At 42.3% G+C, this 15,494-nt stretch overlaps 1 protein-coding gene across 1 annotated transcript in view; it reads right to left on the bottom strand.

Annotated features, from left to right (window-relative positions):
• Positions 1–12,105, bottom strand: part of Mccc2 (methylcrotonyl-CoA carboxylase subunit 2) — an 86,446-nt gene extending 74,341 nt beyond the window's left edge. The window contains exons 1-2 of the mRNA XM_026393235.2: positions 11,959–12,105; positions 8,626–8,820 (exon numbers count right to left, since the gene is read on the bottom strand). Of these exons, the coding sequence (XP_026249020.2) occupies positions 8,626–8,820; positions 11,959–12,105 (342 nt within the window). The remainder of the gene's footprint in view (positions 1–8,625; positions 8,821–11,958) is intronic.
• Positions 12,106–15,494: the final 3,389 nt, after the last annotated feature.

A 15,494-nucleotide genomic window follows, 5' to 3' on the forward strand; every position in this document is an offset into this window, starting at 1 on the left:
GTTAGTATCATCAAATATCCAATCAGTGAAGACATTTCCCAACTGTCAGATTTGTTTTTTTTATAGTTTATTTAAATAAGATTCTACCTGGTAAGCTCTATACAGTCATAATTAGCCAATGTGTTTCTTGAGTCTTTTCTAACAGAAGTTCTCCCATCTTTTTTTTCCTAAAATGTTCTGTTGTCCTACCGGTGTTTCCCACAGTTCTAAATACATCCCCATAATGTCCTTTAACAAGTTCTTCCTCTATAGACCCTGAAGCTGATGAGATTCTGGAATATCTTCAGTTTTTTCATTTTTACCCCATCCTATCAAGATAAAGCTGACCTTCTTCCACCTGTATTCTACCTCCTGGTCTCCTGCCATCTTTGCACACCACAAGCACCAAAGTTAAGAGCTGATTAAAAAAAAAAATAGCTTATATACATACAGAGAAACCAAGGGACCCTTTGAGAGTATCCAAGGTCCAAGGTCCAATCACTGCAGCCAACAACAATACCCCATTAAGAAAAGCATCCGGGCTGGGGATGTGGCTCAAGTGGTAGCGCGCTCGCCTGGCATGCGTGCGACCCGGGTTCGATCCTCAGCACCACATACCAAAAAAGATGTTGTGTCCACCGAGAACTAAAAAATAAATATTAAAAAAATTCTCTCTCTCTCTCTCTCTCTCTCTCTCTCTCTCTCTCTCTCTCCTCTCTCACTCTCTCTTAAAAAAAAAAAAAAGAAAAAAGAAAAAGAAAAGCATCCATCAAAACTACAGCTAGCTAAGACAACCTCACAGTTAAGAAATAAGGAGGACAGTCACTCACTGCCAAGGTTTGCTGAAGTGCACAGTGGTGGAAGTGAGAATGGGCAGAACACACTACTGCTCTAATGTAAAGGAAGTACAGCAGAGACAACTGGGACTGAGGCCAGGCTAAACAGAACTTTCGTATGGCATCTCTCACTTTTGGCATGACTTTATCTTTTCTCCTCCTCCCCCCCACTTTTTTCTTTTTTGGTTCCAGAAACTGAACCAGAAGTGCTTAACCACTGAGCCACATCCCCAACCCTTTTTATTTTTTGAGAAAGGATCTCACTAAGTTACGTAAGGCCTCACTAAGTTGCTGAAGCTGGCTTTGAACTTGCAATCCTCCTACCTCCGTCTCCTGAGTTGCTGGGATTATAGGCATACACCTCTGCACCTGGCTTTTGGTCCCCCTTTTATAGGTGTGCTTGCTTCAAAGTTTATTGCAAGTGGCTGGAGGTCCCAAGAGATAAGGGTATAACTAAGAGATCTTTTAACATACAATATATCTAAAGGATACACATCCACTCTCTCCCTGCTTATTATGTGAGACAGAAATTATTGGCTGTTCATCCATATCCATTCCTCCCATTGTCCTCAATGATTAAATCCAAAATTTTTTTGGGGGGAGGTTACTGGGGATTGAACCAGGGGCACTTAACCACCAGCCACATCCCCAGTCCTTTTTATTTTTTATTTTGAAATAGGGTCTCACTAAATTGCATAGGGCCTTGCTAAATTTCTGAGTCTGTCTTTGAACTTGCAATCTTCCTGCCTCAGCCTCCAAGGTCACTATGATTGCAGCAGGTAAGCACCCCTAAGGCCAGCTTAAATCCCAATTTTATTCAAGGTGGCAATATGTCCAACTGTTAAAAGTAACATATTCCAGCCTTCTTCTGTAGATAGGCATGGCCATTCACTCTAACCAATAAAGTATAGGCAGAAGTTATTAGGTATGACTTTAAATATAGTTCCTTAAGAAAGGAAAAGCAGAGGTTGAGGATGTAGAGTGCTTTGTCTACCATGTGCAAGGCCCTGGCTTCTATCCCCAGTACCACAGCAGTGAAAAATGATAGAGGGGAGGGGGCTGGGAAGAAAACAAGCAGATGAGGTTGCTCCCTTGCATACTCATTCTTTCCCCTACTTTGGAACTCAGGTATAACAGTTTGAGCAGATATCGTGGGCCATAAGATAGACTGCAGTACTTGTTTAAAATTCTTCCTTCCTGGGCTGGGGTTGTAGTTCTGTGGTACAGCACTTGCCTGGCATGTGTGAGGCACTGGGTTCGACCCCCACATTAACTAATTAATTAATTAATTAATTAAGGTACTGTGTCCATCTATAATTAAAAAATATATTTTTAAAAATTCTTCCTTCCTTCCATCTTTCCATGGTTTACTCTGAGAAAACCAGGCCTCCCCACCCCAGTCTCTGAATGTGCCAGTAGAATGTGGACAAAGTCACTGCACAATTCCAAATAGGGTTTCAGAGGGAACACATTTCCAAACTCTCCTCATATGGCCTTGACCCCCACGAGAAGACTCGAATATCCTCCATGAGGAGAAGAGCATCCCCCACAGTCCCCTTGATCTGGTTCCTAGAATAAGAAGCAAATAAAGCAGAACTGTCATGTTCTCAAGTAGAACTGCCACTACCAACTCAAAGATCCAGGAGCAAAAGACAAATATTTCTTCTTTTAGACCTCGAGATCCTGGGATTGCTTGGGACATATTAGTGAGGCAAAAGTTGGCTAATACAGACCATAAGATGACCTTGAATTGGGCTGGGGATGTGGCTCAAGCGGTAGCGCGCTCGCCTGGCATGCGTGCGGCCCGGGTTCAATCTTCAGCACCACATACAAAACAAAGATGTTGTGTCCGCCGAAAAACTAAAAAATAAATATTTAAAAAAAAATTCTCTCTCTCTCTCCCTTTCCCTCTCTCTCTCTTAAAAAAAAAAAAAGACCATGAATAGAGAAAGAAGAGCAGCAACAGTTATCCCCCCCCCCCACCGCCCCAGTACTTGGGATTGAACTCTAGAAGGCTCCACCACCAAGGTATATCCCCAAACCTTTTTATTTTTTACTTTTAGGCAGGGTCTAGGTAAATTGCCAAGGCTGGCCTTTAATTTGTAATCCTCCTGGCTCAGCCTCCCAAGTGTCTGGGTTTACAGGCATATACCACCACACCTGGCTAATATTTTTTTAAGGTATATAAACCATTTATAACAGACAAGGCTACACACTTATTTCTCCTTGGACACATCCCACAGTTGAATGGGCCCTGTCGGCCAGTGATCTTTGTGTGCTAATCTTGAACATGAAGACTCCAGAAGTGGCATAGCCCTCTATGAGCCAGGATATTTTTCAGTTACTCCAGGTCTTTACAGAGCTTGTTGTTCAGACCTCTGACCTGGCTGTGTTTTACACCCTTTACCCTTTGGTCTATGCAAGAACCAGTCTGGAGTCTTCACTGGTGTGGATTCTGCACAACCGTGATTACACATTCCATCTTACTTGTGGTGAGATCTATGGCTCCATTGGGAGGTCAGTGTCTGTTTTCTCAGCAGCACAGGACAATGCTCAATACATTCCCTGAACAGCTAAGAGAGCCAAGGCTATCTTCGACCACTCACTGATGCTGGTGTTGCATACTTACAAACGTGCTGGGACCTCTCAGACACCACTAGGGACAAGGCAGGGGCACCAGTGGCAGCGTGCACGCCTGCTGTGAAGGAAAAGCTAATGTTTCTTTACATTTTAGGCATTGTTCTAAGAAGCCATTAACTGTTCTTAAATCAACAAACTACACCAAGTCTTCCCTCCACTGTTAGGGTTACTGTTAACATCCTGGCATATTTCCCTCCAGTTATTTTCCCCCACACAAATATGCTTTGTTAGTTTTGAAACATACATGAAATACTAGGCCAGTGCTTTTTTCATCATGTCTCAGCTACTTCCCTGCTCTAATTACTGGTGCACATAACAGGCAAGAGCTTTACACATTTTACATGGAGAAAAAAAGTTACATTCTCAAGGTCACAGCAACTCCTAGCTAACAATCACCATTAAAAACAACAGCATGCCTGTAATCTCAGTGGCTTGGAAGGCTGAGACAGGAGAATCACGAGTTCAAAGCCAGCCTCAGCAATGGTGAGGTGCTAAGCAACTCAGTGAGACCCCTTCTCTAAATTTGAAAAAAAAAAAAAGCTCAAACCTGAGATGTCAGCAATATGGTGGACTAGGAAGCTCTAGGCCCTCTCTTTTCCCCTGGAGAGAGAGAGAGAGAGAGAGAGAGAGAGAGAGAGAGAGAGAGTGACTGACTGACTCTGTAACAGTCAAAGACCTATAGCAACTAATAGAGATCATCCAATCAAGAAAAGGCCCCATTCAAAATAGTAGGAAACCTCCTGAGGCTTTTGCTCATTTTTACCACCTTTCCCCACCCAGTGAGCACAGCCTTGGTCTGGAGGAGTTAGCACCTTAGCTCTCAGTTTTCTTTCCCAAACTGGAGGAAGCAGAGCAGACCTTCTCAGGCAGAAAGAAGCAACAAGGTCTGCTCAAGGAAGCAGCAGGGATATCTAGACTGAAAAATGTATGAGAAGGTTCTTTGGAAAATTAAGATTTTTAAAGGAAACTGTTAGAAACTGAGGGTCTAGCTCGGTGGTAAGGTGCTTATCTAGAATGCATGAAGCCTGGATTTAATACCTAACACTGCCCCCCCACACATACACACAAAGACAGCTGTGAGTCAGTCGAGGTGGCACATACCTGGAAGCCCAACTGCTGGGAAGGCTGATGCAGGAGGATTGCAAGTTTGAGGTCAGCCTGGACAATAGTCAGACTTTATCTTAAAATAAAATAAAAGGGTATAGGAAGCCAAGCACAGAGGCACACACCTTTAATCCTAGTAACTCAAAAGGCTGAGGCAGGAATGTCTCAAATTCAAAGACAGCCTCAGCAACTTAGTGAGGCCCTAAGCAACTTAGCAAGATGCTGTCTCAAAATAAATCATAAGAAGGGCTAGGGAGGGCTAGAGTTGTGGCTCAGTGGTAGAGCGTTTGCCTAGCATGAGTGAGGCATTGGGTTCAATTCTCAGCACCACATACAAATAAATAAAAATAAAGATCCATTGGAAAAAAAAAATGCTGGAGTATGCAGCAGTGGTTAAGGATCCCTGGGTTCAATTCCTGGTACCAGAACAAAAAAAAAAAAAAAAGGCTAGGGATGTAGCTCAGAGGGAGAGCACTTGTCTAGCACACACCAGGCCTGGAATTCAATTCCCAGAACCCCTACACACACACAAAAAAAGCAACTACATGTCAAGGTGATTGAACAGCCACACACAGGCCCAAACCACGAGCATGCTCAGGAAAGTCCTGGAATGATCATTCCAAAGCTCAGAACATGCCCAGCTAGTTAGTGAAGGACTGCTCTGATACAAAGCAAGTCTGAAAAATGAGGAGAGGTGGCTATTCTTTCAAATACTCAATTATCAACAAAACCAACAACAGAAAAAAAAAAAATCACAAGGCATACAAACCTGAAAACACAGCCCATTCAAAGAAAGAAAGTGACACAAACTATCCCCAAAGAAAGATGGGCATGAGACTTATTAGACAAAGACTTTAAAACTTTAAAGACTTTAAAACAAACTATCTTTTGTTGTTGTTGTTGTTGTTTTGTACTGGGGACTGAACAAAGGGGCAGTTTACCACTGAGTCAGATCCTCAGCCAGTTTATTTTTATTTTGAGACAGGGTGAGGCTAAGTTACTGAGGTTGGCCTTGAACTTGCAATCCACCTGCCTCAGCCTCAAATTATTATTGTAATTTTGGTTTGTAGTTCCACTTTTTATTTTCTACAGGATTTTGAGAGAGAGCAGGGGTGCTTATACTAATATCAGATGCAATCAACTTTTCATCAAAAACTGTCATAAAAGACAAAGGAGGGGGCTGGTATTGTGGCACAGCTCGCCTCATACATGGGAGGACCTAGGTTTAATCCTCAGCACCACAAATCCTAATCTATAAGGATCTCAATTGTGTCACTTGCAAAATAACAACAGTACCTACCTAGTAAGATTCTTGTGAGGCTAAGCAACCATAGAGCTGATAGTCATAATGAATTTGAGCTGAGCCACTGACACATTACTTGACTTCTATGTACCTCAGTATCCCCATTTACAAAACAGAAATAACAACAGTACCAACCACATAGCTTTGCTATGATAAATTACATGAGTGAATCTACATAACATTTTCAGAAAAACAGTTGGCACCCTATGTAATTTCAGCTATTATTATTATTTATTTTAGTTGTTATTTGTAATCAGAAAACACTACCAAACTGGGCCATTTATACTATGCTTCCTTCCCCCATGGGCATTGGGATTTGGACACATTACTTGTTTTAACTAATGGGATGTGAAGTTCATCACATCCCAGCAGAAACTGTAAACCCAATTTATGTTCAGCCTCTTGCTCCTGTGCCTTCTGCCACAAGAAGGGCATGTCTAAATCAGAGCAGCCTCAGTCCAGGAATGGGAAGACCCATGGAACAGATCTGAACCCACCCTGCAGTGAAACAGTCTATTAAAAAAGAAATTGCAGAAAGCCACTCCTTTGGACTAAGCTCCTGCACCAGACCACAAAGACCAGACTAAAAGTCAAAATGGAGTCATTTATAATAAAGTTACAGTCACCAAACCCAAACTGAGTTGTTATCTGAACTTTGGAGAAAGTATTATTTCCCAAACAGGCCAGCTTCAGTGAACATGATAAGATACTTAAACTAAACTGCTATGATTTTGTCCTTTGACAAGTCATAGCAGCTGACCCAAAGTCACCAACTGTTAAGGGCCACAGCTGAGTAGGGACAACGCATGGCATTTTGCCAGAAGGGAGTGGTTGAGAGGTGACATCAGCGAGCCATTGAGATGATGATGGTTAAGTTAAGCTGTGTATTCAATTGTATATAGACCCCTGCTCTCCGCCTCAGGCGCCTGCTACTTTGGAGTTCTTGCTGGGATTCCTGGGGAGTTTGTGTTGGTTAGTGAAGTTCTGGGGAAAGGAGTTCTGGTTGGTGTGTGGTGTCCCTGAGAGGGCCACACGAGTGGCGTTCAGGGGAGTTTGGAAATAAAGTTGGTTCCTGCTTCAGTGGCTCGTGATTTGTGCCCAGCCAGACTGCGGCAACCAACCCATAATGTGAGCAAGAAATTGAGATTTGCTGTTGTGGGCTACTGATATGTTTAGATTATTATAAAGCACGACTGAAAAAAAGATGATTCAAACAAAACCCATCACAAATATCTTATCTCTTATCATCAAACTTATTCCTGGTCCTATAAGCCTTCTTTGAACTAATGGCACCATCATTTACCTATATACCCAGGCCCCATTAGAAACTCCACTGTCATCAATGATTCCTCACTCACTTCTTCCCATTCTACTCCATCATTAATTCTAATATCTGCTCCTCAGGTATACATACCCTTCCTCCTACTTAGAACCATAGCTCTGACCCCCACATCATCATCTCAAGACTCAACTCTTAACTGTCACCTAACTTTAGGTACCAATCCATCCTCCACATTGCCACCACACTGATGATTCCACTGAATCCATAGGATCATGTAACTTCTCTACTTAAATATTCTAGTGGATAGCCTGCAAAATGAAATCTAAATGTGGCATTGTAAATCTAAATAAGGCAGGGACCTCCTTTGTCTTCCAAGTCCTCACAACCATTATATACTTTTTTTTTGAGATGTAGATCTTACTATGTTGCCCAGGCTGGTCTCAAATGATCCTCCCACATCAACCTTCTGAATGCTGGGACTACAGGCACGTGTCACTACATCCAGTTTACACACTTTAATAATCTAAGTTTAATACCTATATTTTTGAAACTCTCTTGGTATAGTCTGAACTCCTTTCTCCATTCTGAATTTGGCTAGCTCTTTTACAACAAAGATCCATCTCACCTATTACTTCCTATTATACCTAGCTTTTAAAAAAAATTTAGTTGTAAATGTACACAATACCTTTATTTTATTTATTTTTAGGTGGTATTAGGGATCCAACCCAGTGCCTCACATGTGGTAGGCACTTCGCTCTACGGCTGAGTTACAACCCCAGCCCCTGTGACTACTTTTTTAAGCTTTAGAGACCACTTATCACACTGAGGAGCTTTCTTGTCCATCCTCCCCCCAGAATCAAGTTCCATTTCTACATATTTAGACCAAATACCTAAAATAATGCCTAGACCACAGTAATCACTTAATGTTTCTGATTAAACATTCTACCTAGACAAATAATTTTGTTATTTTCATAATTTACATATTATTCGTTTAAGCTTAGAAATCGTAGACAGACGATTTTCCAGCCCTAATATTTCACAAGCTGTGAGTTGTTTCTTTGACATTCTGAAACCTCCCAATTCCAAGAAAAGCCATTCCAAAGTCAATGGGAGAGATGTATTTTCTATTAATATAATTATTAAAATCTAGTAAGCATAGTTCAGCGCTAGCTGTGCTAGGCCGGTGGCTCCCAACCTAGCTGCCATTATTCTCTTAACGACTCCACAACAATGCAAACTCTAGGACCTCACCCTAGAAAACTCAGAAGGTACTGAGTGGGGATTAGGCAGCTGCATTTTCAACAAACTCCCCAAGTAACAATGCTACAACGAGTTTTCTTCTTCAAAACTTCACAGCACCCTAGTGCGTCCCCTCATCACTAGAGCTCTAGAGAAAAGAAGAGCAGTTGTTAAAGTATGCCCAACCTCCTAGTCCCGAGGGTCCGGCACTGACAGGCCACTAGGACACTCACACAGCCTACCTGGTAGATGGCAGAACCGGAGTCCAACTGGGTGCCCAACGCCGCCACGGCGTCAGCGTGATAGGCGCGCAGCCCCGGGGCAGCGGCGCGGAAGCAGGGCCGCAGAGCTGACCGCAGGGGGCCCACATAGCTGCGGTGTACGAAGCAAGGGCGGCCCGCGACGGTCGGGAGCAGGTTCTTTCCCCGGGTTTGCGGCTAAGGTTCGACTAGCGTCCTTTAGGCGCCAGCGGCAGACCCTCAGGTTCTCAGGCAAGCCCCTGGCACGTGCCTGCCTATGCCAACCCCCATTGGCCGGTGCCGCGCACCACGCCTCCCAATTCAGCCAATAAGGATCAAAAGCGCAACCCCGCGAGGTTCTGTCCCATCGCGATCCCAGGAGCGCTGGCGCTGGGACGAGGCGCGTCCAGCCGCGCTGAGCTGAGAGCACCGTGGTTAGGTTTGTATCGTTGGGGTGTTCCTACAACAACCCACACAGCGCAGCACTAGTACCGTAGCGCAGCACTGGGGAATCTCATCTAATCTAGTCCTTTCGCTGGAGATCTTAAACACTTTTCTGATTATTTTTACTACGTGATAGATTGTGGATCTCAGTGTTGGGATCTTTAGATAAAGAACCCCACACATATTCATAAAAATTAAAAACACTCTACAAAATGCCTTGAAACTTTTTAATTCAAATGTGTATTGAACATTTACTGCCCACTACTCGATTGGTTGCTTAGGCGACTGAATAAAGGTAAAAATGTGAGGAACCTAGGAAGAAGCGGGCAGAGAGAGAGAGGGTGTGGCTACCAGCTAGAAATAAACCTGGTTCTGGACTTCAAGGTGCTTGGGAAAAAAAAAAAAAAAGCGGAGAGGGTGGGGAATGATATTGGCCAAATTATATTGTTATATTTTGTGCATGTACAATGTTTAAGCTAATCTTATCATTAGGTACAACTATAATGCACCAATAAAAAGTGTGGGAATTAAATTTAAAATAATTTTTAAAATAGAGAACTTCAGACGGGGCAGAGTACATCTCTCTCAGAACTTGATCTTCCACTCAACAACGACAAATACAAATCAAATGATAATATTAGCTGTGGTATCACCACAATTAATATGCTCATAACGTATTAATGACAAAAACAGTTTATAAAATGATTGCTTTTAAAAAATAAAAATAAAATAAAAATTTTTAAATGTAATACAATTGACCACCTAAGTGTCAGATTTGTAGGACAGACATTAAAGGAACAGAATGCCATGAGGGAAGTGAGGTAGCTGAACAAAGCCTTGCAGAGGCTCCCCAACACCCTCTACAGTACTGGGGATTGAACACAGGGGCCTCTACCATTGAGCTATATCCCCAGCCTTTTTTTATTTTTTATTTTGATCCAAGGTCTCACTAACATGCCCAGGCTGACCTAAACCTTGTAATCCTGCTTGAGCCTTCTAAGCCATTGGTATTACAGGCTTGAGACACCACTGCAACTGGCTTTGCAGCTTTGAATATGAACAGAGCCCCCAAACTTGGCTAGGCTTGGTGCAAATGGAGAACAGCCAGCAGCATATGGGGCAAGCACAAGAGCAGGAGCTCAACTGGGAAAGTTCTGATTTACAATGTGTGTGCTGCCAGTGTTCGACTGAAAAATGGCTCTAAAAACTGACTCTTCAAATGCATCAAGGTAACAGGAGAGAGACTGTGTTTGACATTCAAATTGTCACACTTTTTCTCTAAATAGTTCTTCAATAATGCAAACATACTGAAAAAAATCACCTTCTGACCACAGAAAAGACAGGATAGAATATAATTCCTTACTTTCTTTAAAAATCTTCCATCATGTTTATTTATTGTAACTCAATGTTGTTGTTGTTCTTGCTGGTGGTGGTGGTGGTGGTGGTGGTGTTTTGATACCAGGGATTGAACCCAATGGCACTTAACCACTGAGCCACATCCCCAGTCCTTTTTACTGTATATTTGTTTGTTTGTTTGTTTGTTTGTTTGTTTGAGTCAGGGTCTCATGTTGCTGAGGCAACCTTTGAACTTGCTATCCTCCTGCCTCAGCCTTTTGAGCCACTGGAATTACAGTGTGCACCACTGTAATCACATGAAGCTCATTGGAAATTGTATAATGCTCCCAGAATAGGGAAGTAGAAAAATGCAAAAGGTCAAGTGACCCCCAAATTACCTAGCACTTGTTAGTGTCTGGTATCTACATTCACTACTGAGATTATACTCAGAGGTTAGAGTTATGACTTAGCCACCTGATGATTTTTTCTTAAAGAAATTTTATGTTGGAAATAAAATAATTTAATTTTCGCCCCCAGGGTCCATCTCTATAGCCTGGGGTACCTCCTTTCCCCTCTCCCCTCAGCCCCACTCCCATGCATTGCTTATTCCCATGGGTGGCCCTCCTCTACATGCTTTCTCTCTGCCCAGGGCAGCTTTCCACCACCAAACCTTCCTATTCTAACTACTACACATGGTGGGTTCATACACATCCTTCAAAACATGGCTTAAGAGTCCCCTCTCCCTCAAAGTCCTTCCTGACCTGCCCTTTTTACTTCTTTAAATTTCAAGTAGACCTCTATTGTGGCTCAGGTCACACTGTGTGGTTAGGGCTCATTTAGTTTACCCAACTACAGATCTTGTCAGAGTCACCTTCTCCTTTGTCTCGTGCCCAGCCAAGTGCATGATAGATGCTAAATTTGTTGAATGAACATGTGAAAAATGACTTCCTTTAAATAACTCTCTCTCAGGACACCTGAGAGAGAGTTATTTAAAGGAAGGCAGGAAGGTGGAAAGTCAAGGTGGGCTGCTGGACTTCTACAGGCTCCCCTCTACCATCAGGTGTCCTGTTTCCCCTTTCTGACCTTACCTAGGATATCCCACAGCATCACTTTGGCATAACTCTACTGAATTCAAGGGGAAGGGACATAGATTCTATGTCTCCATGGGAGGAGTGTCTCACTTACAGACTATTGGGAGATAGTATGTGTCAGATCAGGCGGGGGAGGCTTTATTGAGATATCACTCCTGGGGGGAACTCAATCAGACCCACAGAGGGGACAGGGGAAGGGTCTGAGGAGAAACCGTGAGGAAGCTCGACCAGACTGGACTTTTATGGGGCTTACAGCAGGAAGGGAAGGGCTTGGGACAGGAAAAGGTGTTTCTAGGGTCCCTTGCCCCCTTGAAGTTGGTCAGGGGAGTTGGCTGAACTCCAGGATTGGCCAGGGGGGGTCCTGTTGATTGACAGGCATTAGTCAGGAGATCTGGCTGATTGACAGGCGTTTCCGCCAGCATCTGATTGGGGGCTGCTTTGTTCTAAGTTGCCACTAAGTCGCCACCAAGTCGCCGCCAAGTCGCCGCCACCGACCTAACAGTATGTGGTTGTTTATACCAGATGAGTGCATCCATGTTTTACATTTAGCCCAATCCAGTTTTATATTTTGTTTTCCTTGTTCTAACTCCTTTAATCGATTTCCATATCCCATAACTGCTGCCCATATAAATTGGCAAGCAACTTTCTCTTTCTAGGCCATGTTTAGTACTTTTTGGTTTATGTTGGAATTAACTCCTCTTAAGATCCAGAGGCAAGGGGCTGGGGTTGTGGCTCAGAGGTAGATCACTTGCCTGCCATGCGTGAGGTCCTGGGTTCAATCCTCAGCACCACATAAAAATAAAATAAAGATATTGTGTCCTCATATAACTAAAAATAAATAAATAAATATTTTTTAAAAAAGATCCAGAGGCAAAGAGATGTGATAGGGCCCCCAGGAGAACTGGAATCAGCTCATAAGGCAAATACCTCAGATGAAGTGACTGACTTTACATAGAGGAAGGCTATTTGAGAAGGGGGTGTGGGTATGAGGGTAAGTTGCTTCCACTTCTGGGAAAATCTTAAGGGGTTCTGGGCATTTGAAAATCTTGGTCTAAACCACATCTACCCAAATGTTTCCATGCAATTTTCCCAGATTTCCATTCCTTCCTATATATGGTCCCTTTGGGGTGGGGGGGTAGAGATCAGGGAGAGCACATCCCCAGTCCTTTTTATTTTTTATTTCAAGACAGAGTCTCTCTACATAGCTGGCATGTATATAGGGTCTTTATCATCTATATTGTGCCTTTAGTTGGCACCTCAACTCTGTATCCATTCTGTCATACCCTGGCCTTATCCTAAGCCAAAGTGCCCTGGCATCTATAGAAGACAATACGCTCAAAGCTGTGATGGAGGCTTTCTGAGGTTTCACCCCATCATAGAAATCTACTCAAGAGAAAAGTAAACATGCATACAAAAAGTTGTGCAAAAATATTGTTAGTAACTTTATTTGTAATATACAAAAACTCTAAACAACCCAAATGACCATTAACAGGTCAATGGATGAACAAACTATGATTGATGTACTCCTCTTGATGACATTCAGATGCCAGGGCCATTCTCTTGGACTTCTTGTTCTCCAGACCTGTGAGCTAAATAAACCTCTCTATTTTCTTTTTCAGTACTGGGGATAGAACCCAGGACTTTCTGCATGCTAGGCACACACTCTACCACTGAGCTTCTCCCCAGCCCTCTATTCTTTATGAATTTAAAATACATAAGATAAATACTGCTTGTGGGAAAAATAATTTATGTAAAAGACCACCTCAAAAGATTAGTCAACAAGGGCTTGGGATGTAACTCAGTGGTAAAGTACTTGCTTACCATGCATGAGGCCCTGGGTTCAATCCCCAGCATGACAAAATGCATTTTTTAAAAAGGTTACACAAGACCACATCAAATTTAACAATTAACTGGAAGGAATCACAGAACTCAAAAAAGCTGACAGTTACAGATTAAAATAAATAACTTTAAAATTGTTAGCCCAAGGCACCAGGTATTCAAAAACACTTTTAGGCAGGATGTTCCAAGGGCTTGAACGTCCTAAGCCTATTAATTAAACCTGTACTGCACAGATTGCACTGTAAGATTCTATTTGTACTCTACTCTCAAATGAAAAATTGTAATGATGGAGAACAAGTCGTACAGGTATTAGGGTTGAAGGAGGGAATGCCCAGAAGAACAGCATAAGGAAGATTGGGGGAGGTGATGGAACAGTTATGTACCCTGATTATAGTGAAGTTATGAATCTACCACATGAGATAAAAGATAAAATTTCATAGAATTGTATATACACACAAGTACCTGTAAAAATGACAGTCTGAATAAGATCTAATATGTGATGTACATCCCAGGCAATGTGCTTAAGAGACTACAAAAACAGAAATAAATCTCATCCTTTTATATAGCCATGCAGATGTGCTCTATATCATACATGTTTACAAGATAAAAACTAATCCTCAAGTAAGGGGATTTGGCAGCACCATCACACAGTTCATACTAAATTCACCACCAGGTGAAATGGGGTAGTTACTTGTGTTTGGTAATTGCCTTGATCCAAAGGAAAATTAAATTCATCATCTTAATGATAGAATGTAGGTTGCAATTTACTGGGTGCCAGCTGAAGTTGGGCTCCTGCTTTTCCACAGAACTGAGAAATAGGGACAATATCTCCCTTGGTTTCATGTTAAAGAGATGTTTCTTGGTTCCCTCAGAAAGATTCTTTGGTGGGGGTGGGAAGAAGGAAAAGAAGAAAAATCTGGCTAAGGGTGGTAGTGAACTCCTGTAATCTCAACTACTTGGGAGTGAGAATTGCAAGTTCAAGGTCAGCCTAGGCAATTTAGAAAGACCCTCAAAATTTAAAAAAATAAAATAAAAAGGGCTAAGGATATACCTCAGTGGTAAAGTGCTCCTGGGTACAATTCCTAGTACCATACACACACACACACACACACACACACACACACACACACACACAACACACAAAGTTCTAGACAATTCATCATGACTAAAAGTAAATTAATGGTTACCTGGAGACCTGGGAGAGGTTTGGGAGACAGAGAGGAGCAAGAAGCAAGGGGAGAGGGACAAGGGGAGTGGTAAAGATCTATCTTTATTGTGGTGATGGTTTATGGGTATACATATATCAAAACTTAATTATATACTTAACATATGCAGTTTATTGTATGTCAAATAGTGCCAAGGCTGTTTATAGAAAATCCAGGCATAGTACCTTATATCACTTAATTGATAATCTCTGATGCTAGAATCTAAGCATCAGTCATTTTTAAACTTGCCAGGTGATTTCAATAGGCAACCACGTTTGGAGGGCCTCTTAGAATTTTTGAGGTAACATATGTTTGGGTCGGCTGCTCCAACCTTCTGACAGGATAACCCATGGCCTGCGATAACCAAAGGCTCCAAAGTGAGAAAGAGGCTCTGCAGAAGATTCTGGATGTGGGAAAGATGCTCTATGGAATGTCGCCTAAGAACTATTAGGACAATCACATTGCAGACTCCTAGATTTGGAGTAAGGACAAGCCCTCTGTCAAGAACTATTTTTCCTTTGGGGCTGTGGATGTTAACTCGAGGTAAAGCACTTGCCTAACGTGCAATGCCCTGGATTCAAAATATACAAAAAGTATTCTACCTTTGAAAAGCAGTTACTGACTTAATACTGCTAGAAACTAAATGCTTGACCTAGTGCATTGCCCATCATACAGCAGTGCTATTTGATCCAATGAACTATAAAATGGGACATGCACAAAAGAATTGCAGTGTACAGGAAAATGGATGGAACTTGAAAGCATTATGTTAAGCAAAATAAGTCAGACCCCAAAAGTCATGTGTTTTCTCCCATTACATGGAAGCTGGAGAGAATCTCATGGAAATAAAAGGGAAACCAGTAGAGTAGAGGAAGGGGAGGAAGGAGAGGGAAACAGGAGGTACTGGGGAATGAAACTGACCAAATTACGCTGTGTATATGTGTGAATCTGTTACAACAAA

The sequence above is a fragment of the Urocitellus parryii genome, chromosome 1, assembly GCF_045843805.1.
Source record: "Urocitellus parryii isolate mUroPar1 chromosome 1, mUroPar1.hap1, whole genome shotgun sequence".
Lineage (NCBI taxonomy): Eukaryota > Metazoa > Chordata > Mammalia > Rodentia > Sciuridae > Urocitellus > Urocitellus parryii.